The sequence below is a fragment of the Cervus canadensis genome, chromosome 23, assembly GCF_019320065.1.
Source record: "Cervus canadensis isolate Bull #8, Minnesota chromosome 23, ASM1932006v1, whole genome shotgun sequence".
In the NCBI taxonomy this organism is placed as follows: domain Eukaryota; kingdom Metazoa; phylum Chordata; class Mammalia; order Artiodactyla; family Cervidae; genus Cervus; species Cervus canadensis.
Genome location: NC_057408.1, coordinates 38,416,080 through 38,440,694, shown reverse-complemented (window position 1 = coordinate 38,440,694; position 24,615 = coordinate 38,416,080). Strand labels below are relative to the sequence as shown.

Genomic DNA, 24,615 nt, shown 5'->3' with positions numbered 1-24,615 from the left:
ACCAAGGAAATAAATACACTAAAACAAATTAAACAAACAGATAACTGGGAAAGAGACAACTCAGAAAGATTTTGGCTTTAAACTTCCTGACAGGGAAAAAAGTGAACCTAGTAAGTTAATGATGAGAAAACATAAAAGCACTCTATTTCTGTAGAAAGAAACACATTTTTTTTTCATTATATGCTAAAAGAGGGTTCCAAATGAGATCATTTATAGTGGACATTCACTAGCCTAGTGGATAATGTTCCTGGCAAAATTTCTCAAAAAATAGCATGAGATTAATTCTCAAACAAATACAGTCAAATAAATAATATTAAAAGGCAAGTTAATAGGTAATTTTTCAAGAGATTGAGTTTATGGAATTCAAATATCTAGGCTACTTGATCTGAATAAAGAACTTAGAAGATGGTCTGAAAATGAGGTACAAAATTTGAGGTACATGAGGCAGAATGGATTCAAAGTCTTTGACCTTATCCTCCAAATATTTTCATTTAAGCTTTACAAAAATACATCTAAACATGTGCAGCCTGGTGAAAGATTCTCTAAACAATGCAAACTCAGAAAATAAAAAGAGAAATCATATCTATAACACAAGTGATACTCGGGTATGGGCCAACCCCACCTTGTTCATAACGTTTTGCTTTTATTGTTTAATCTCTCATAGGTGCCCTTGAATTTAAGATCAGGACACTTTGGAGCAATACATTTCTTTTCTGGAACAATCAACAAATAGTCTTTAGAAAATTAACTGAAGTAACTTGAGTGTCAAAGCTGCATAACAGAATCAATAATGATTTGATATATTTGTCTAAGGATTAATATAATGGCTACCTAACTCAAAGGTTCTTAAAATCTATTAAAAACTAAGATAGTACTCTGTATCAAACTTCTTGGATTTACTTTTCATAAAACATATCCTTTTATATTCAACACTGAAGAACTTATGATTTGAGATCACTGGAAACAATGAATTAGTGAAAATGTATAGAAAAGTATAATAATAAGGTTTTTTAACTTCATGTATTATAGAGACTGTTTGGTGCAATGACATAGAGATTTTCACTACTTAAGCTATTAAGACCTTTGGGGTCTTAATGATGTCAATGAAATAAGAATGCAAAAATATGTACTCTAATATTTGTATGCATTCAGAGAAGTCAATGAAAATTACATGTGCTCTGAATTCTTAAGGGATAAAAGAAGTGAAAGTAAAAGTTGCTCAGTCATGTTTGAGTCTTTGTGACTCCATGGACTAAAGCCCATCAGGTTCCTCTGTCCATGGAATTCTCCAGGCAAGAATACTGGAGTGGGTAGCCATTCCCTTCTCCAGGGGATCTTACCAACCCAGGAATCGAACTCAGGTCTCCTGCATTGCAGGAGTATTCTTTACCATCTGAGCCACCAGGGAAGCCTCAGCTTAAGGGATAGTGTAGTGTAGATTAATTAAAAATGAATATATTTTTGTACTAACAACAGCAGAAAATTAGAGTGAAAGTCAGATTCTAAGTATAATACTAATATAAGGGCTAAGTCACTTCCATTGTGTCCGACTCTCTGTGAACCCATGGACTGTAGCCCACTAGGCTCCTCTGTGTCCATGGGATTCTCCAGGCAAGAATACTGGAGTGAATTGCCATTTCCTCCTCCAGGGGATTTTCCTGACCCAGGGATTGAACCTGAATCTCTTATGTCTCCTGCAATGGCAGATGTGTTCTTTACCATTAGTGCCACCTTAGAAACCCCTAATACTAATATAAGTTGTGATATACCACTTCTATGGGAATACCTCTTTGAATTTCTGAATCAAAGTCAGGAATGAACTATGTAATTCAATATTTTGTATTCTGCTTTACTTATAGAGTCTGTTGCCTTAGAGACCGTAAGTAACTGGATGAGCTAAGCTTGCTGAATGTCACTTTCATACATTCATTTTATAATACAGAATCCCCTATCAAATAGTCCTACAACTTTCCAATTATTCTCTACAAATATATTAAAGTTGTCTTTAGATTGCTTTATTGACTTTATTAAAGTACTACAAAATAATTTGCATGTAAAAATAATCATATATTAAAAATGATACATATTTTCTCCATGTCTTCATACAGTGAAAATAATGATAGCATCTTCAAATGTTTCCATTTTTAAATTATTAATTATATATATACATATTTATTAATGTATAGTATTTAGTTGGAATTACTATCTGCCCTAGTCATGCCTTTCCTATTTGTTCCAGGCAAGGTTGAGTGTTCAAAATGATGACACACTCCATGACAATGAAGTCATATGTAAAGCACATCAAAATTTTGGTGTTAAATAGATGGCAAATTTAATATTTAATTCCAGTAGTACACTACTGAATAATGTATTTTTTAAAAATAGCCTAAACTACATCAATTTTCATCTGTGTTTTTCATTTATTTAAAGTAAGCCTTGTATTTTTACTTAAGCACTTCACTTCCTACAACTGTAACCTCAAATATTCATGATTAGGAAACATGCCAAATTTGTTTAACAAGTCAGGCATCTCGTATTTCTCATTACTTTTTATGATGTTATGCACATTATACATTATACATATATGGATAAATGAACAAAGAGATGAACAATTGAAAATTATTTAAAATAAATACAATAGCATTTCTCTATAATGTTTCCCTTCATGATTAGTTTGCAAACCTACATGATTTTATATTAACTTTTTTGTCCTTCTCTATGCATAGCACAAAGCTTAAAACACACAGGTGTCCATATTTGGTAAATAAATACAGCTAATAAAGAACCAGTGACTATCTCAAATATACCTTACAGAAATTAAGAATTCTGCATGACAAGCTGAAGTAATGTGCCTGGGTTACTCAGCACCATAGTTCTGGTGGACCTGGAACTCCAGACCACGCTCTCTGGGGACCAAGCCTTGTGTTAGAGACCATCTTGACAGACTACCTCTCTATAAGAAACGGTTGTTTTCCTTTTAAAATTTCAAAGATATTCTCATAAGTCATTGTAGAAAAATGGATAATAAGGGATTTTATTACTTGTCATTCATTTCTATCTGAAAAGCTCTTTCTCATAGATGATACTCTGAAACCTCTCCTATATCTATACCAACTCCTGCTCCATGATACCTAATGAATTAGAGGCACTGATCACAAATACAAAGAGTCTTGGCTTTCACAGAGGTTTCTCAAAGGTACAAATAAAATAGTTTCAGAAAATTTCTAGTACTTGTCCCCTCAAGTACATAAGAATATTAAGAAATTTTTAAGATATATTGTAAAAACTACTTCCTAGGTACAACAACTCACTCAAACTGAGGTAGAATAAAGTTCCAAAATCACTGATATTTAATTTCCAGCCATAAATATCTAACATTGGCATAATATCATCCATCTATTAAGCCAAGCTGAATCTAAAAGCCCATGTTAACCATCCACAAGACAAACACACAAATATACCGAGGACACAAAAGCCTTATTTTTCACATAAGGCGTTTCATTCCCTGACCTTTGTTTTCAAGGCCTGCTATTTGTAAACTGTTGGTATGAAAACAGTACTACTTAGATGGATCCATTTATTTCCTTTTGTTCCAGAGAAAACCATCCTCATATGCCATCTAAAGCAACCATTGGTGCTTCAGTTCAAGACTTGATTAACCTTAGATCTGCTTCAGCAGTAACAGAAAGGAAACACACAAGAATGGGATGCTGATTCTTGCCGGTGTTCACTCATGTGACCCTCCTTTTCTAGGACATGGTACCACACGGGCCTGTGAGCACTACTCTCAAGGTATTCCTTATTGAATCAACAGAGGGGATAAATACTTCAGGAAGATGAAAAGGAGCAAAAACAAACGAGCAAACAAAAACCCCTTGGACCTGACGTTATGGAAAAAATTAAAAAGACACTAAGATGAAAAAAAAAATCGTGTCATGGTTTACATGTGGGATTTGGATGGAATCTAGGGCTGTGTTTTAATTCAAAACTCACCATCTCAAAACCACTTCTTTTCATCCGCCTGCAGGACTTGAGGTAAGTACGTATGCGTTTTCGGGCACGCTCTTGATATTCAGGGAATTGTCGCCTGCATGAGTCAATGATAGCCTGGATCTTTTCTTTGGGCTGCTTAGAGATTGGGACCATTCGGTCCAAGTTTTCATCTACAAACAGCCTGACAAACATCTGTTGGCAAGAGGGAGACAGAGGAGAAGGGTTTGGAGGGCTGCTCTCTGCTGTTCCTAGCTTCCTGTCTTGATTACCGATAGGAAAATACTCTTTTCTGGTTTATGCACTGGAGAACTTTGCAATGGAAAGCCAGAAATTTTAAGCAAACACCCTTTAAAGACTTTCTAAATGGTTGGATTAAAAAATAGAGAGAGAAAAAGAGAGAGAGGCAGACAGACAGACAGAGACAGAAAAATATAGACTATCGCGTAGAAAAAAATCAAGAAATAACAGTAGACTATGACAATTAAGTACCCCGTAAATTCTCTATTAATAAAAATGACTGTTACATTGCTACACTGCACAGTATACTAATCTCAGAAAACAAACAACAGATTTTTTTGTCATGCATAATTAGGTAAGCTGGGAAAGCAAAAAAAAAAAAACAAACAAAAAAACAAAAAATAACGGATGACGGGCAGGCTCTTCCGGGGCATAAGCTGAGGCCCCCTTCATCCGCTAGGTAAACATGCATACTCACACAACACAACTGCAGTTTTCAGCTCACATTTGGCTTTAAAATTCTAAACAAAACACAGCAATTCTGGTGACTGGTTGGCAAAGAGTGTTTCATGTACTTTTTAAATCCTTCTGTAAATTAAACAAACATGTCTCTAAAATATCCACATTTACCAACAAGCAACAACATGAAAGTGAAGGGCTAAAAATCCAGCCACACGGGGCGGGTGGCAAGACTCACATTAAAAGCTTTTAGCCGCTCAGCCTCCACGCCATCTGTCTCGTTAGCTTTCTCAGAATCTTCGTGGTCGTCGTGGTCATCTTCATCCTCATCTCCCCTGTTTAGAGACAGATCCTCAGCACCCCGATCCACACTCTCATTTTTGCCCGAGTCGTAGCTTGAATAGCTATGCGTAGGGGACTGAAAAGAAAAGAAATTGTTGCTTTGAAATTCCTTGCACGAGCTAATAAATTTGGTTTTGCTTTTAATGTCAACTGTTTCTCAAAACTTCAGTTTAAATAAGCTGATAATTCTAGAGCTGTGGCTATTTTCACTTAAATCAAAATTAACTTAAATGAAATCAAATTAAAACTGCATTTCCTCGGTCACATCATTTACATGGCAAGTACTCAATAGCCACATAGAACATTTCTGTCACTGCAGAAAGATTTATTGAATTAGCTTTCTGAGAGTAATTACTGTTTCCATTCAATATACATATTGCAGAACAAAAAACAACCTGCGATCAGTTTTGTAAAGGAATCAATGAATCACATATTCTTGGAATAGAGATGACACCAGAGCTTAGCCCATCTAACTGCATTAGTATTCTTGAAACAGATCAGGGAACTGAGGGGTAGGTATATTTCACTGATTTGCCCAACAAGGACTATACAAAATATTGATGCTAGGACTGCTCGGACAACATGTCTTCAGGTCACTTTATAATTTTTCTATGAGTCTAAAGTTGGCATCTGATTTTGGCTTAGAAAAAAGTAACTAAGTTTCCTTCTAATCATTTGTCAACCTTAGAGCTTCATAATGTACTGAATGCCAACTGAGACAATTTTCACAAACGTAGATAACTGTGTCCAAGACCAACTATGGATCCTGCTGTGATATCCTTTACTTCCTTGTTAGCTGAGGATCTGTTCCAATCCTGTGGGCACCAACATTTTCTACCCTAGGTATCACTGCTTCAAACCTTCACTTCCAGATGAAGGAAGTGTGCCTGTAACTAAAATCAAGTTGAATCTAGCAGAGCTAAGAAGAACAGAAACAGTCCTGGGAAATAATTTGAGCATCTAGATTCAACTGTGCCTGAAATGAAATGAACTCATGGATCTTTCCAGCTGTGTGATATTATACCCTTTCAACCTCCCCTTTATATTTTTGCTTAAATCTGAGTTTCAATCATTTGCAGTAGAGCTTGAAGTAGTACAGAAATCAGTCATTACCGGGTCAGATTAGCAACCCAAGTTTCACATATGATAACTTAGATACCCGGGTCACCCCAGCTAGTATGTATAATTTCTGTAAATAACAGAAAATATTCTGAAATCTAACAACAGAGTCAAATACTTTTGAAAGACCTTTACAATGGGAAATTTTAAATCATTAGCATTCAAAACTGCCTCCACGAAAAGACAGCATATGTGTTGAATGCTTTAAGGACTGCACTACTTTATTATTACCATAAAATCAGAGAGAGAACAAAACTAAAATAGATCACTGACATTAAAAGTGGAGTTACAACTTAAAGCCTATTTTTATAGTTCAGATGATTAACAAGGTAGAATCACCTAATCAAATATAAGGCAAATATTCCATAGGTTTGAAAAATATACCATACATGCTTTTTAAATGGTACTAATTTTAAAGTGTTATACTTATCTGAATACAAATATGCTGGGCTAATTTATTCTTTCTAGATATGATGTGAGACACACAAGCCATCAGTCTACTACAAATAGTACCACTTAGAACCATGAAGGATGTTCATGGATAGCCCTAGGCAGTCAAGGTAAAGAAAACCCATCTTAGACCTGAGAATACTCAGGATCTAAACCTAGAACACAATCAATGTTGTTGTTTTTACTTCTTCTACAAAATAAACTAAAATTTTTGTAACTCTGAATTCTGTTTTGCAGATGGTATGTCATTTCTTGCCTGTCTCACTGTTGAAGATCTAAAAGCTTTCAAGACCAACTGGATTAAGTTCACTTTCCACAGATTCCCACTTCAACCTCAGTCTATTTGAGTCTTTCCCTTCACTGTAAACTCTTAATATTCAATGACTTTTGACACTGATTTAAATACCACCATTGTGCTGTACTTTTCTTTACACGTTAATATGCATTTTTTCCTTCAAGCTAGACTGAGACAGGAATCAAAACATATCCTACTTTTTCCTCACAGCATCTAAGAAAGGTTCTCTACAGAGTTGGCACTTAAGGTAGTTTTCCTTTTTCTGCAAAGTCTTTGGTCTTAAAACGTGGGGGAGTGAAGACAAGCCATAGATGGAAAGAAAATATTTGCCAATGACACATCTGAGAAAAGGACAGTTTTCCAAAACATACAAAGAATACTAAAAACAAAACAATAAGAAAACAACTTGATTAAAATATTGGCCAGTAACACCTCACTCAAGAAGATATACAGATGGCAAATAGGCACATGAAAAGATGCTTCACATGATGTGCATTGGGGAAATGCAAACTGAAGCAACATTGGGATATCACTACACATGTATAAAAATGGTCAAAATCTGGAACACTAATAACACTAAATGTTGGAGAGGATGTGGAACCACAAGTCCCATGCATTGCTGGTAGGATGCAAAATGATACCACAACTTTGGAAGAAAGTTTTGCTTTTTCTTTTGAAACTAAACATATTCACCATGTGATTCAGCAATTGTGCTCCTTGGTATTTACCCAAGGAACTAAAATTTGTGTCTACACAAAACTTGCACAATAATGTTTCAAATAGCTTTATTCATAATTGCCAAAACCTGGAAACCAACATGTGCTTCAATAAGTGAATGGATAAACTGTGGTTGATCCAGATAATGAAATGATATTTAATACTAAAAGAAATGAGCTATCCAGCCACAAAAAGACACAGAAGAACCTTAAATACATATTAATACATACTAGCACCACCTAGGGGTCACACTTACTGCTAGTGGTAAAGAAACTGCTGGACAATTCAGGAGACATAAAAGACATGAGTCTGATCTCTGGGTTGAGAAGATCCCCTGGAGGAGGGTGTGGCAACCCATTCCAGTATTCTTGCCTGGAGAATTCCATGGACAGAGGAGCCTGATGGGCTCCATAGGGTCATACAGAGTCAGACATAACTGAAACACAAGTGAAAGAAACCAATGGAAAAGACTATATATTGTATGATTTCAACTATATGACATCCTAGAAAAGGCAAAACTAGAGACAATTAAAAAAAAAAAAAGAACAGTACTTGCCATGGCTTAGGGAATGGAGAGGGATGAATAGATAAAGCAAAGAATTTTAGGGCCATGAAAATACTTTTATGATACTATAGTAGTGGATACAAGCCATTCTACATTTGTACAAATACAAGGAATGTACACTACCATAAGTGAACCTTAATATAAACTATGGACTTTGGATAATTATAATTCACCAGTGTAGGTTCATCAATTGTATAAATAATGTGTGCTGCTCTGGTAAGTAAATGCCGGTAACAAGGAAAATAAGCACATGTAGAGGGAAGTGGGAATATGGGAAATCTCTGTACCTTCCACTCAGTTTTACTGTGAATCTAAAACTGCTCTAAAAATAGCCCTTTTTAACAAATGGGAGAATATGGGTACTGGGGTGATAATAAAAAAATTCCTAGAGGCCTTCTAATAACCCACATAAAATATAGCAGTCATTGCCCCATAAACCTGTATCATGTCAATAAAAACTCTACATGATCACTCCCTAAACAAATCTCCATTTTAGGAACAATCATTTTCATTTTTCATGTGTAAATCCAAAAAATCCAAATTAGATCTTAAAAAATACAAAGATATAAAGAAGCACAACTTAGGCCTGATGGAAGAGACACACCTGCTTATCCACAAAGCACAGGTGTTGGTTTATGGGGACAAGATTAGATTTTTGTCTTAGTTGCATATTTCATTCATTATCTTGAGATAACACGTGACTATCCTTCTTGAAAATACATTTGCACTTTCCTTTTCTCACATTTTTGCACCCAAATAGAACTGCCAATTCTAGACCTAGAAAAATACCCACAGAGAGGAAGATTAACTTCATTTTTAAGGAATGTTTGCTTACTCTGTGTTCAGAGCATTTTTTATCTTTTACTTAATATTTATTTTATTTAATGATATTTTATTCTTTTTGATGCAATTGTAGATAGGATTGTGTTAGTTTATCTTTCTGAGAGTTTATTATTGATGTATAGAAATGCAACAGATTTATGTATATTGATTTTGTATGCTGTAACTTCACTGTATTCAGAAAGTTACATTTAAAAATATCAGTTACTCATTACTGAATCTACTAGGCATTCTTAGCATCATTAAAAGTGTGACTGCCAGACACTATGTGCCTTCTGATGTGATGCAAAATGAAGAATTTGTTCTTGTGTATTAGTCACTCAGTCATGTCTGACTGTTTGTGACCCCATGGACTGTAACCCACCAAGCGCCTCTGTCCATGGTATTTTTCAGGCCAGAATACAGGAGTGGGTTGCCATTTCCTCCTCCAGGGGATCTCCCCAACCCAGGGACTGAACTCACATCTCCTGCCTTGGCAGGTGGATGCTTACCACTGAGGGCCCTGGGAAACCCCAAAGGAAACACACAGCATAATTAAGGAAACAAGCTTATGAAAATAAAAACAAGAATTTGAATAGAATCTAACCTCAGTCTAGAACAGTGGTTCTCAAAGTGTGCCTGTTAGGTCAGCACTAATTGCATCTCCTGGGAACTGATCAGAAATGCACAATATCTGTCCCATCCCAGATCACCTGAATCAGACACTTTGGGGCTAGACCCATAATCTGTGTTTTATTAATAAAATGCCATCAAGGGGGATTCTGTTGTAGCTCAAGTTTGAGAACCACTTGTCTGAAGTTGGGCTTCCCTTGTAGTTTAGTTGGTAAAGAACCTGCTTGCAGTGCAAGAGTCCCACGTTTGATTCCTGGGTTGGGAAGATCCCCTGCAAAAGGAAATAGCAACCCACTCCAGTATTATTGCCTGGGAAATCTCATAGAGAGAGGAACCTGGCAGGCTAAGTCCATGGAGTCACAAGGGGTCAGACATGACTTAGCGACTAAACCACCACAGTTTGAAACTAACTTCTAATAAGACAATAATAGTAAGACATAAGACACAAGAAAAAGCAGACTGATAAATGCAAAATATGAAACACTGTACAGAACAATTGACTTTGGTTTAGCAATATCTTAGTGACACAGGGAGAAAAGTGACATATTAGAAGGGACTCAAAAGGTTTGATAAAGAGAAAGGTGTTGAACTTGCTTGTATTGTGATTCAAATAAACCTAATGCAAAAAGACAATTTTGAGAAAATTGGGAATGTTTCACGATGGATGAGATTAGATGATTACATTGCATACTTTTTGTTAGATGTGATGACATAACATTTGGTTAAGTAAATATTTATCTAAGAAAAGGGGCTTCCCAGATGGTTCAATGGTAAAGAATCCACACACAGTTTCAATCCTTGGGTTCAGAAGGTCTCCTGGAGGAGGACACAGCAACTTACTCCAGTATTGGTGCCTGGGAAATCCCATGGACAGAGGAGCCCAGAAGACAGTCCAGAGAGTGGCAGAGTCGGACATAACTGAGCACACATGTACCTGAGGAAATGTCCACATTTGTTAGAGGCAGAAAGGGATGAAATGACATGGATATCTGGGATCTGCTTTTAAATACTGCAGGAAAAAAGTTTAAAAAGTAAAAAAAAAAAAAAATCGTAAGCACTGAATTTAGTGATAAATATTAGTAGTTCTATGTATCAGTGCAGTCGCTCAGTCGTATCCGACTCTTTGCGACCCAATGAACCATAGCACACCAGGCCTCCCTGTCTATCACCAACTCCCGGAGTCCACCCAAACCCATGTCCATCGAGTCGGTGATGCCATCCAGCCATCTCATCCTCTGTCGTCCCCTTCTCCTCCTGCCCTCAACCTTTCCCAGCATCAGGGTCTTTTCAAATGAGTCAGCTCTTTGCATCAGGTGGCCAAAGTATTGGTTTCAGCTTCATCATCAGTCCTTCCAATGAACACCCAGGACTGATCTCCTTTAGGATGGACTGGTTGGATTTCCTTGTAGTCCAAGGGATTCTCAAGAGTGTTCTCGGTGCGACCTCTGCCCGGCGGGAGGGTCGTCCTGTTGGCGCCCGAGTCACAGCCATGGCGGCCTCGCTTCTGCTACGGCAAGGACGAGCCGGGGCGCTGAAGATGTAGTGGAACCAAAGGAGAGGGGCCAGCAGCTCGCCCCCCCAACAGCAGATGCGGTGTCCAAACCCTTATCTGCACCCACTTCCTCCCCATCAGTTGTGAGCCAAAGCAGGACACTAGCAAGCCCTAACCTCGATGCCAGTGTGCTGCACACAGACCAAGGGCTTCCGAAGCTTTTGTCAAGAAAGACTTTGGTAGAGTTTCCTCAGAAAGTCGTGTCTCCATTCAGAAAACAGGGTCCAGATTCAGAAGCAGCCCCGTGGGGCAGGAGAGGGACGGATGATTCGTCTTCATCTTCATCCAGCTCCTCGGATTCAGAGTCTGACGAGGAGGGCGCCCGCTCAGGAGCAGGTCCTCAGGTGAAGAGCAAACGCAGGGGAGGGTCTCCCGTAGCAGAGGCCTCACGTTCCTCTGCAGATAGGGCCCCCAAAACTGAGATATCGGCCACAGAGAAGACAGTGGCACAGCAGCCACAGCTGGACCTCACCCCTGCAGAGAGGCCCCGCCAGGTAAAGAAAAGAGGGGCCTCCGGTCAGCCCCTGGAGGACAGAAAGGACCCCAAACCCAGAACCGCAGCGCCCAAGTCACACGCCGCTGAGGAGTCTATGAAGCAAAATGTAAAGGAGAAGCAATCGCAGAAGATATCTAGATCAAACAAAATAGACAAAGAAAGCCAAAAGCCACTTGAAGTTAAAAAAGTCTTGTCTGACCGAACAACGTGGGGATTGTCCACACATCCCGATGGCAGCCCGGCGCCCACCCCATCAACAGGAGCCAGAGCCGGGGGGCAGCCGCCAGCCCCTCCTGAGGCCAGAGGGAGCCTTTTGGAGAAACAAGTGCCAGAAGCAGATGGGGAGCTGGCTCTTCCCCTGTTCAAAACAGAAAAAGTGGAAAAGCAGGCAGCAGAAGGAATCTTAAAGGCTGAGGAAGAGATTTTGGAAGATCAGCTACCCATGCAAAATTTGAAGCCAGCCCCTGTTCAGAATAAAGATGTTCTGGATGAAAAGCCTGCAGTCCTGAAGCTTGAGGAGAAGGGCGGGATCATGGAGGACTCTGCCGCTCAAGTGGAAGGCCAGGACCACACACAGGAGCCTGCATCAGCCACTCCCACCGAGCCGTTTGACAACACCACCTACAAGAACCTCCAGAATCATGACTACAGCACATACACCTTCTTAGACCTAAACCTGGACCTCTCCAAGTTCAGGATGCCCCAACCCTCTTCAGGACGGGAGTCCCCCCGCCACTGAGAGCCCAGTTTAAAGATTACCCTTTCTGTGTCTGTCTGCATTCTTGCCTGCAATCCTCTAGACAGTCACGAGACCCGGCGTGTAGAATCCTGGCGAGTAGTGAATTAGCAACACTCCTCTGATGGTTCAGTCTCCATGTGTTAGAGACACCTGGTGCGGGGATTTCTCTCTCATTATAAAGTACGGCTCAGTGGACAGATCCACACAATTAGAGAGTCGGAGGTGTCTTCCCTCTGTGTGGTTCCACTGTGCTGAGCCCCGGTCAGCTTGATGTTCTCTGGCTCACCAGTGTGGAGTCGATGAGTGTAGCGGGGCATTCTGATAAGACCTAGTTCCTGATGAATCAGATATAGGAGTTGTATACATTTTAAGTAACTACTGCACTGCAGAGAAATTATAATAAATTATGGCATTTTAGATAAAAAAAAAAAAAAAAAAAAAGTGTTCTCCAACACCACAGTTCAAAAGCATCAATTCTTCGGCACTCAGCTTTCTTTATAGTCCAAGTCTCACATCCATACATGACTGCTGGGAAAACCATAGTCTTGACTAGATGGACCTTTGTTGACAAAGTAATGTCTCTTCATTTTAATATGCTGTCTAGATTGGTCATAACTTTCCTTCCAAGGAGTAAGTGTCTTTTAATTTCATGGCTGCAATCACCATCTGCAGTGATTTTGGAGTTCCCCAAGATAAAGTCAGCCACTGTTTCCCCATCTATTTGCCATGAAGTGACAGGACCAGATAGGGTGCCCAAAAAGTTCATTTGAGTTTTCCCATGGCATCGTATAGAAAAATCCGAATGAACTTTTGGCCAACTCAATATTATATTCTCTATTTTTAAAGAATTTTATACTTTCAAAATGAATATTAAATGTAACAAATTTTAAATTATTTTATATCTCCTCTATTTTGAATATGTTTAGGTGACAGTCATTTGTTCAACATTTAAAGAAGCACTGCTTAATACATAGAGAGTTGTTTTGGGCCCATAGGATTGAATAGATCCAAGTTTTTTGAGTTTCAGTTATATTTTCAGTATAACTGAAAGTTATAAAGTTTGGAGAGGGAGTGCATTTGAAAAATTAGATAAGAAAGTGAATATTTAATTAAATTGAGAAAAGCCACAATAAATGATAAGATTCTAAAAAGTTTGTAAATGCTACAAACATCACAAATGGCAGAAATACAGTATTTTAAAAATTAAATAACTCCCTGACCCATATTTGTTGTCTTTCCACATTTCTTGGCTGCATGTTCTTTGATTGCTTCTTCATATGACAATGATTTTGTATTACCATATTCTACAGAGAGAATAGAAAAAAAATTCAGTCTTTAGCATATCTGATGGAAATGTGTCTTTTATTGTTGACAGTTTAGAAATTTCCCTTTGCTCTTCAAATTAAATATTGCTAATATCATGCAAATTGTTACATTGTTTTCAGCTGGGGAAGCTCTTAATTAAGATCCTTTCATATTTAGGGCATCTCAAGTTTTCTTGGGAAATGACTGACTTCATTAAAATGACATTTATGGGTTTTATGTTTTCTTGATTGATATCAGTATTTTCTGTCAAATCCAATGTGAAATTTAAATCTTCTAACATGTGAATAAATTCATTTCTCTTCATTAACTGTATTTGTCTTACTCCCAAGGAAATACTATCTTTAGTAAGACCTGAAAATTTTTATTACAAGTCACTTACTTCTCAGTGTCATGTCTATCAATATCACTTGTCATTTTTGTTGATTTTTTTCATATTTTATTAATATTTTCTCTGAGTTTTCTCTGTTATTTAGTAAATGACACAAAGACAACAAAATGATACATCCTTTATATATTTCAAATTAAGAATCTATAATTTCTCACTTATTTTATAAAAAAGGTCCAAAAGACCTTTCTACATGGCAATTGAAATATCATTTTCCACTGTGTGAATGGTACTCAAACTATCTCTGTATTAATACTTACAATTACATGTGAATTTGCAATTACACATTTGTATAACCAGGGATTGATTTTTGTTATTTTGTTTACTGGTTTACCATACTGTATATGCTTTTCCAGTATTGAGGTTAAAAAGGAGACATATTTGACACTTTGTTTTACTGCCAAATGTTTGTCCAAAAGTTACTTGAAGAGTCTCATGAAATTTTAGATATCTGAAAATCACTCCATTTCATAACCTCTGAAAGGAAATCTCTCTCACTTAATAATTTTAAAAACTCTGGCTACTTTTTTGGCACTTCAAAATGATAGTAAATATTTTTTTCAGGCTTGTTTTTCAAGATATTAGTTGGTTGAGCATGGTGGTTCTCTCATTTTGACATGCATCAGAATCACCCAAAGGATCTGTTAAGATATAGAGCACTACACATCTTATTCAGTAGGTCTAGAGTGGGGCCCAAGAATTTTGATTTTAACAAGTGCCCAGAAGAAGCAGATGCTACTGGTCTTCATTCACCTGAGCTACTATAACAAAAGTCCTATTGACTGGGTGGTTTAACAGAAATATTTATTTCTCAGCATTCTAGAGGCTGAGAGGGCTTCCCTTGTGGCTCAGCTGGTAAAGAATCCGCCTGCAATGCGGGAGACCTGGGTTTGATCCCTGGGTTGGGAAGATCTCCTGGAGAAGGGAAAGGCTACCCACTTCAGTATTCTGGCCTGGAGAATCCCATGTTCCATGGGGTTCGCAAAGAGTCAGACACGACTGAGCAACTTTCACTTCAGAGGCTGAGAAGTCCAAGATCAAGCTGCCATCAGATTTGATGTCTGATGAGAACCTGCTTTTTGGTTCACAGGTTACGAAATCTATCGACAAGAAAAGTAACTTAAGATGATGGTTAACTGTTTAATGCCTATTAGTGTTCGTTGCTTAGTCCATGGACCGCAGCCCACCAGGCTCGTCTTTCCATGGGATTCTCCAGGGAAGAATACTGGAGTGGGAAGCCATTCCCTTTCTCCAGGGGATCTTTCTGACCCAGGAATCGAACCTGGGTCTCCTGCATTGCAGGCAGATTCCTTACAGTCTGACCCACCAGAGAAGCATAATACCTTATCCAAGCATACTAGTTAAATTTTTAAAATAAATATAAATAAGAAAAAAGATTATACTACTAAACTCAATAATGTATATTCACAAATATCTAATTTCCAATTAACATATCAAAACATTTCATGATAAACATACATTATAGTTTTAGTTTTTAAATTCTTACATAGAAACAAAATACTTGGGCTTATTAATAAAATGTCACATTAAAATTGTACTGTGAAAATATATCTAAAAACTGTAAGTTTTTATAATTATGTATTAATAGATTTGTTAACTTACAATGTAATCCTAATATACAATAGTTTACAATTGCCTGCTACCTAATTTTCAGTGGAAAGTAAAGAACACTAGTAGTAAAAAGTCTATTTTAAACACACCAAAAATACAGTTCCTGAACTGGGAACACTCAAGTCAAAATATGGAATGAAACTCAGGGGTATACTGCTATAAAGCATCTTATATAGTGAGGAGGCAGTGACTTTATTCTTTACAGTGATTGGTTATAATACTAGAATTTTCTTAAATGATAATGATGGGAAGTTGGCTAATGCTTTCTTCATTTCAATTTTGGGGAACAGTTTAAGTTTTGCTTATGATTTTTCAGAGAAATCAGCAAGAAACGACCCAAGTCAAGTTAGTCGCCCAAAAAAAGCTAAATTAAGCTTTGCTTGTATGACTAAACTCGTCTTGTCTGCTCAGGAAATTTTCAAGGTTGGTTTCCATTTGACTTTTTAATGTTAATGAGAGAGAGTGCATTCTTTTTTATAATTAATCTTTGACATCCAGCATGTGTTTTACACTTACAGTCCATCTCAGCCTAGTTATCTTTCAGATGTTCAATATCCAACATGTTTTATATTTGTATACACTGTAAAATGATCTCCAAATATTACTAATTACAGAGGAACTATGCTCATAAGATAGAGATTCTTTGTTTCCTAGGCAGATTACATTAAAGGTAATAAAAAACCTTTTATAATTTTTTATTTAAAGTGGACCAATAATCTAAGAATTTTTGTCTTTTTTAACAGAGAAAATAAAATGCAAGTTTTGTATTAGTATATTACTAAACTCATTTTAAAAACCCATAAAAATAAATCTATTCAATTTTAGCCAGCTTTGACCACACACATAAAATTTTTTTTCCACAAATCTTCTGTAACTTTCTATATCCATTCAGCTTCTGTCCTATTTCTTTTGTTTATTCTGGAGTAATCATTTTATTTAGGAAAAACTTACGTTTTAATCCTTTACCTCTCCCCCCCCAAAAACAACACCACATATCAAACCACAAAACACACAAAAAGTCCTTTATACCTTTCCTTATCCAAAAAATATTCTATTTTCTTAAATTCTTTACATATACAGTTGTTTTCCTTTAAACTACTAGTAGTTTTATTTTATGTATTGATTATAAATTTTATTTACCAGTACCACTGCTAGTTGGTGAGTCAGAAGTAGAAAATAGAGCTATCCCTCTCGCTATTTCAAACATAAAACTTTTTATTCTGATGAATACAATTTAATTTATTAGTGATAGGAAGTCATCCATAAAAGCAGCTTTTCTGAGGATGGAGGATACTAGAAATATGCGATGAAATCATACTGAGAGACTCAACATTAAACAGATAACAATTTATCTCAGATCAGTCAGGTCAGTTGCTCAGTCAAGTTCGACTCTTTGCAACCCATGAACTGAAGCACGTCAGGCTTCCTTGTCCATCACCAACTCCCAGAGCCTACACAAACTCATGTCTATCACGTTGGTGATACCATCCAACCATTTCATCCTCTGTCATCCCTTTCTCCTTTTGCCTTCAGTCTTTCCCAGCATCAGGGTCTTTTCCAATGAGTTGGTTTTTCGCATCAGGCGGCCCCAGTATTGGATTTTCAACTTCAGCATCAGTCCTTCCAGTCAATATTCAGGACTGATTTCCTTTAGGATGGACTGGTTGGAGCTCCTTGAAGTCCAAGGGACTCTCAAGAATCTTCACCAGCACCACAGTTCAAAAGCATCAATTCTTCGGCACTCAGATTTTTTTATAGTCCAACTCTCAAATCCATACATGACTACTGGGAAAACCAAAGCTTGACAAGACAGACCTTTGTTGGCAAAGTAATGTCTCTGCTTTGTAATAAGTTGCCTAGGTTAGTTATAGCTTTTCTTCCAAGGAGCAAACATCTTTTGATTTCATGGCTGCAGTCACCATCTGCACTGATTTTGGAGCCCAAAAATTAAAGTCTCTCACTGTTTCTATTGTTTCCCCATCTATTTGCCATGAAGTGATGGGAACAGATGCCATGATTTGAGTTTTCTGAATGCTGAGTTTTAAGCCAAGTTTTTCACTCTCCTCTTTCACTTTCATCAAGAGGCTCTTTAGTTCTTTGCTTTCTGCCAGAAGGGTGGTGTCATCTGCCTATCCGAGGTTATTGATATTTTCCTGGAAATCTTGATTCCAGCCTGTGTTTCATCGAGCCCAGCATTTCACAGGATGTACTCTGCATATAAGTTAAATAAGCATGGTGACAATGCACAGCCTTGAAGTACTCCTTTCCCTATTTGGAACCAGTCTGTTGTTCCATGTCCAGTTCTAACTGTTCCTCCTTGACCTACATACAGATTTCCCAGGAGGCAGGTCAAGTGGTCTGGTATTCCCATCTCTTGAAGAATTTTCCACACCTTGTTGTGATCCACACAGTCAAAGGCTCTGGTGTAGTCAATAAAGCAGAAGTAGATATTTTTCTGGAACTCTCTTGCTTTTTTGATGATCCAGCGGATGTTGGCAATTTGATCTCTGGTTCCTCTGCCTTTTCTAAAACCAGCTTGAACATCTGGAAGTTCACAGTTCACATACTGTTAAAGCCTGGCTTGGAGAGCTTTGGGCATTACTTTGCTAGTGTGTGAGATGAGTGCAGTTGTGCGGTAGTTTGAGCATTCTTTGGCATTGCCTTTCTTTGGGATTGGAATGAAAAACTGACCTTTTCCAGTTCTGTGGCCACTGCCGAGTTTTCCAGATTTGCTGGCATATTGAGTGCAGCACTTTCACAATGGCATCTTTTAAGATTTGAATAGCTCAACTGGAATTCCATCACCTCCACTAGCTTTGTTTGTAGTGATGCTTCTTAATTATCTCAGATGTTAACACACATTTCCAAGCAAAACAAGAGAGAAATATTGATCAGACTACACAAAATCTGATGGAGTAGGGGTAGTGAGGAGAATATAAGCTATCGTTCTCAAATGGGTTTGGAACAACTGATTCTCATAATTGTCTCCTGGAATAATGCCTAGGGTGCCAATGGTTACTGAAGGTTCTCTGAGAAAATAATTGCTCCATCACTGAGCTCATTCCACTCAGAAATAGAAGCCATAAGTTAAAAGCAAAACATTTTATTTAATGTGAAGGAATTGCTCCTGAAAGAATTTGCTATGTATTTTATCCAATTTCTCACGGTTTTTATTTTTATTTACAAATGATGACAGAAATATGTGCTAGGAATGACATTTCAGGTTTTTTTTTCAATCATTTCTTAAATGATTACACCACTTATAGGAGAAAGAATCCAAAAACGTTTGTGTTCTTGAAACTTCTAGAGATATATGCCAGCAACACTGATGCTATCTTTTAGTACAAGATGAGAATATAATTATATCAGAGCAGTCTTTTGACCTCATAAGCAAAGGTGTGACTCCCTGGTTTAACTCTTCTTTCAAAATTTCAAACACAACTATTTAAGTTATTAACCTATCACCCTGAAGGAAAAACCCCCAAAGGGCAAAATTCACCTTCCAATATCTCAGTTAATTCCTACAATTAAAGTAATAGAAGATAAATGTAAGCATCACATCTCAGAACATCTACTGTAAATAACATTTTGTTCAGGGACTTTTAAAAAGAAGAAAAATATTATATATGCTATTGATATATTTCCCCTAAATTTACTGTACTATTACCTCATGTTTCTAGGAGGACTTTTTTTTTTTTTCTTAGAGTTAAAATTTATTTGAAAGTGAGGATTGGAAGTAAACTGAAGTCCCAATCATTATTAAATCACCAACAATTCAGATGATTACAATATTGTAGTGGTTTGAAGGCACTATCACTAATTTTAAAGGGAGTAGGTTATACAAATATTTTCACAGTATCTGGTAATGATTTCATCATCCCAGTCTTCAAAAAATAAAATAAAAAAACAATTGATATTTGACAAAATTTCCAAGCCTGGTATTCATTTTAGAAAACTTTTAACTTGCATATTAAATATTTCATCTTGTTTTACTTGCCTCACTTTTAATGTAAGCATTAATAGTAAATGACAGCAATACAATCATCAACAATAGTAATGATAATAACCAAACGCAGTAAGTGGGTGATATATTAGACAGCACAGACCTTTGTTAGTAACCTTGAGACAAATGTGACTCTTTGCCTAGGGCAGAAGCTCTAAATAAGGTAAAATTCTGTCAGAGCATCCCAGAAATCTTAACACTGAGGACAAATTTCACTTGAATCCTTGGAATAATATGTCAGCTTTAGATCTGTTCATAGTAGTAGACTTCACTGAATGTCATCCAAATTCAAACATATATATACATACACACACACACACACATATATATAAATTATATGTATAATTTTCAGATTTTCAGAAACATGAGACTTTTTTTAACCTCTGATATATACTTCTGAAGGCAGGTGTCTAGGAAATGACTGACTGTAGGACAACAATATGTAACATACACAAAGTTTTAGATTTAATAAAAGTAAAATTTGAAAAACGAGACTTGAATAGACACTATAGCATGCTTGTTCTTAGATTTCTGGGGCAAAATTAAAAACAAAATCAATGCCACATTCTCTTTTGGATGAAAAATCAGTAGAGTAAGAGGGCAAGAAGATCACAATAACTAGTAAATGAGAGTAATATTTATTCATCAGTTATCAACATTTCAGATTTATTCATACTTAAACAACATATCAAACAATCTTATCCTTTAAAAATTGTAAATGAAATAATCTGCACACCTATTTTACCCACCCATTAAATGCCCTAAACATATTATCTGACTCCATATCTACTTAATTACACAATAACATATTACCTCTTTGGTCTTCCCTGGTGGCTCAGATGGTAAAGAATGGTAAAGAAGCAGCCTGCAATGCAGGAGACCTGGGTTCGATCCCTGCGTTGGGAAGATCCCCTGGAGAAGGGAATGGCTACCCACTCCAGTGTTTTGGCCTGGAGGATCTCCATGGACAGAGGAGCCTGGTGGGCTATAGTTGATGGGGTCGCAAAGAGTCAGACATGACTGAGTAACTTAAGCACAGCACATACTGCTTATTTAAAAAGTCCTGAATTACGAGATTTAAAAATATTATTATATGTTTATAATCTTTTATTTAAAACCATTGTTCCTAGATATATTTAGAACTTAGAATCATGTTGGATTTAGATATAGCAAGTAGAGCATGAACTATGTAGTGTGAAATATCTCAGGAGCACACCATAAAATATCTTAATGAAAAGGAAAGTGAAAGTTGCTCAATCATGTCTGACTCTTTGCGACCCCATGGACTATATAGCCCATGGAATTCTCTGGGCCAGAATACTAGAGTGGATAGCCTTTCCCTTCTCCAGGGGATCTTCCCAACCCAGGGATAGAACCCAGGTCTCTCACATTGCAGGCAGATTCTTTACCAGCTGAGCCACAAGGGAAGCCCAAATATCTTAATATTACCCCACAAAATCATATGAACACTAAAAAAAAAAAAAAAAAGAAAAAGATAAATAAAAACTATAAATGGCTTCATGTCAACTTGCTTCCCAGGTGGCACAGTGGTAAAGAATCCAACTGCCAATGAAAGAGACACAAGAGGTGCAGGATCAATCTCTGGGTTGGGAAGATCCTTTGGAGTAGGAAATGGCAACCCACTGCAGTATTCTTGCCTTGAAAATACCATGAATAGAGGAGCCTGGTGGGCTATAGTCCATAGGGACTCAAAGATTTGGATATGACTGAGCATGCATGATATAGATACATGTCAATTTAGGTCAGGTTTTTCCAAAATTAAGTCTGCCACAAATTTATGTTAAAAATATTTATTTCTGAGAGCCATTTGGTTTTAGAATTGTGGAAAAGGAACTGTGGGTTCATAATAGAATGAAATTGTCAGTATTTAAATTAGATATTATTTCTGAACTGTTGGTTCATGAAGCAGTTTTAACGTTACAATTATTTAAATGTCTCAAAAACTAGACCCAAATATGGCAAGGATGTTGGAATTATCAGACCATTAAAAAAAATCTGCAATTAATATGCTAAATTATAATTTTAAAAAGTAGATAACATGCAGGAAGAGATCAATAACATAAGCAGGCAGGTGAAACTGATAACAAATTTACGTGGAAAATACTCAAATGCTTGAAGATTAAACAACACACCTCTAAATAACACATGGGTCAAAGATGAAATCTCAAAAGAAATTTAAAATACTTTGAACTTAATGAAAATGAAAACACAACCTATCAAGGTTTGTGGCAGGCAGCTAAAGCAGTGGTTAAAAGGAATTTGTGTGTGTGTGTGTGTGTGTGTGTGTGTGTGTGTGTGTGTGTGCATAGAATGTATACATGAGACAAGAAGAAAGTTCTAAAATCAATTATCTAAATTTTTATCTGAAGAAACTTGAAATATGCCGTAAATCATATCCAAAGTAACCAGAGAAAAGAAATAGTAAAAAGTAGAGCAGAAATCAATAAAATTGAAAACAGGTAAATAATACAGAAAAGTCAATGAAATCAGAAGTCAGTCCCTTGAAAATATAAGTAAAATGAATAAGCCTCTAGTCAAGCTAATAGGAGACACAAAGGCAAAATTACTAATTCTATAAATGAGACAAGCAACATCCATATAGATTCCATATACATCAAAAGGATAATAAAAGTACTATGAACAACCCAAGGTCCATAGTTTAGTAACCTGGATGAAATGAACTACTTCTTTGAAAGGCACAATATGCAAAAACTCATGTAAAACAAGACAATCTGAATTGGCTTATAATTATTAGAAACTGAATCAACAAATGATTTTCTAAAACAGAAAGTGTGATGCCCAGTTATGTTTTACAGGTGAATTCTACCAACATTTAAGGGAAAAAAAAAAATCAAACTAATTTTCTACAATCACTTCAAGAAGAAGAAAGCAGAGGGAATATTTCCTGGTTTATTCAATGAGACTAACATTTCTGTAACACACAAAAGTTCAACAGGAAAACAAATGACAAGAAAACAACAAAGCAATATCTCTTATAAATTTAGATGCAAAAATCCTCAGCAAATTATTACCAAATTAAATCCAACATGTATAAAAGAATTAATGTAAAAAATCAATGTAAAAAAGAATTATACACCATGATCAAGTTGTATTTATCTCAGATATGAAAAGTAGATTCAAAATTTGCAAATCAGTTAAGGTAATCCATCCCAGGAACAGACCAATTACATGAAGAGAAAAAATAAACGATCATATCAATAGACGTAGAAAAAGCATTGGACAGCATCTAACAGCCATTCTTGTTACAAACTCTTAGCAAATGAAAAGTAGAGGAAAACTTCCTCAACTTGATAAAAAATATCTACAGAAAGCCTACAGCTGACATCACCACAAGAAGCTAGCTTTCCAGATGAGATCAGGAATAAGGCAAGGATATTCCCTCTCACCGTTCCTTTCCAATATTATATTTATAAAACTGTCTTTGTTCACAGATGATATAGTTGTCTATAGAAAATCTAATTCTAAAAATTTGACAAAAAGCTTCTGGCACTAATAAGCAATTATAGTAAGCTTACAAAATTAACATTAAAAAGTCAATTATTTCCTATTAAAAGCAATGAACAAATGGAATTCAAAATTAAAAATACAGAGGACCCAAATAAATAAAATACTTAGTAACAATGTAACAATATGTGTAAGACCTATATGAGGAAAACTACAATGAAAGAAATGAGAAAAATCTAAATTGAGAGATATTACACCTTCATTTATAAGATTCAGTATGATCAAGGAGTCAGTTCTTCCTCACTTGATCTAGAATTCAATGCAATCCCAATCAAAATCCTAACAAGTTATTTTTTGACTATCAAATAACTGATTCTAAACTTTACATTGAAAGACAAATGACGCAGTGGAGACTATTCAGTATTGAAGAACGAAGTCAGAGCACTGACATATTTTGATTTCAATATTGACACTAAAGCTACAGTAGTCAACACAGTGTTGTACTGGTAAAAGAATACACAGATCAGGCAAGAGATGGAAAGTTCAGAAAGAGATTCACATAGTCAACTGATTTTTGACAAAGTAAAGACAATACATTGAAGAAAAGATAGACTTTTCTTCAAATGGTGCTGAAACAACTAGACATTGACATGTAACAAAAATTTAGACCTAGGTCTTATAAACTTCACAACCTTAACTCAAAATGGATCACAGACCTAAATGTAAAACATCGAACTACGAACCTCCTATCACAAGATGGCAGAGTAGAAGGATGTGCGTTCATCTAATCCTGTGAGAACTCAAAATTACAACTGGCTGCTGAACAACCATCAACAGGAGAATGCTGGATCCCACCAAAAGAAGATACCCCACATCCAAGGGCAAAGGAGAAGCCCCAGCAAGATGGTAGGAGGGGTAAAATCGTGTTTAGAATGAAACACCATACCCGCCAGAGATGCTTGGAGGGTTCAAAAACAAAACCTTGTGTGCATCCGGAGACCCCACAGAGACTGAACCAGACCTGCCTTTGATTGTTTGAGTGTCCCCTCTGGAGGTAAGGGTCGGCAGTGGTCTGCCGCAGGGAGAGGTGTTCTGGGTGCAGCAGACCTGGGTGTGGCATAAGCCCTCTTGGAGAAGGTTGCCACTGACCCTACCACAGAGCTGCCAGAACTTACACAGGACTGGGGAAACAGACTCTTGGAAGGCACAAACAAAACCTTGTGCAAACCGGAACCAGGAGAGAGGAGCAGTGATCACACAAGAGACTGACCCAGACTTGCCTGTGAATGTCCAGGAGTCTCCACTGGAGTCATGGGTCAGTGGTGGCCTGCTGCAGGGTTGGGGGCACTGAGTGTGTCAGTGCGTGC

At 36.9% G+C, this 24,615-nt stretch overlaps 1 protein-coding gene across 7 annotated transcripts in view; it reads right to left on the bottom strand.

Annotated features, from left to right (window-relative positions):
* Nucleotides 1–24,615, bottom strand: part of NOL4 (nucleolar protein 4) — a 449,173-nt gene that overhangs the window by 124,171 nt on the left and 300,387 nt on the right. For 4 of the 7 annotated variants that reach the window (XM_043444301.1, XM_043444303.1, XM_043444304.1 and 1 more), the window contains 2 exons: nucleotides 4,928–5,107; nucleotides 3,994–4,185 (listed from right to left, as the gene is read on the bottom strand). In XM_043444301.1, coding sequence (XP_043300236.1) covers nucleotides 3,994–4,185; nucleotides 4,928–5,107 — 372 coding nt within the window. The remainder of the gene's footprint in view (nucleotides 1–3,993; nucleotides 4,186–4,927; nucleotides 5,108–24,615) is intronic. The other 3 variants (XM_043444307.1, XM_043444302.1, XM_043444306.1) reach the window with 1 other exon arrangement.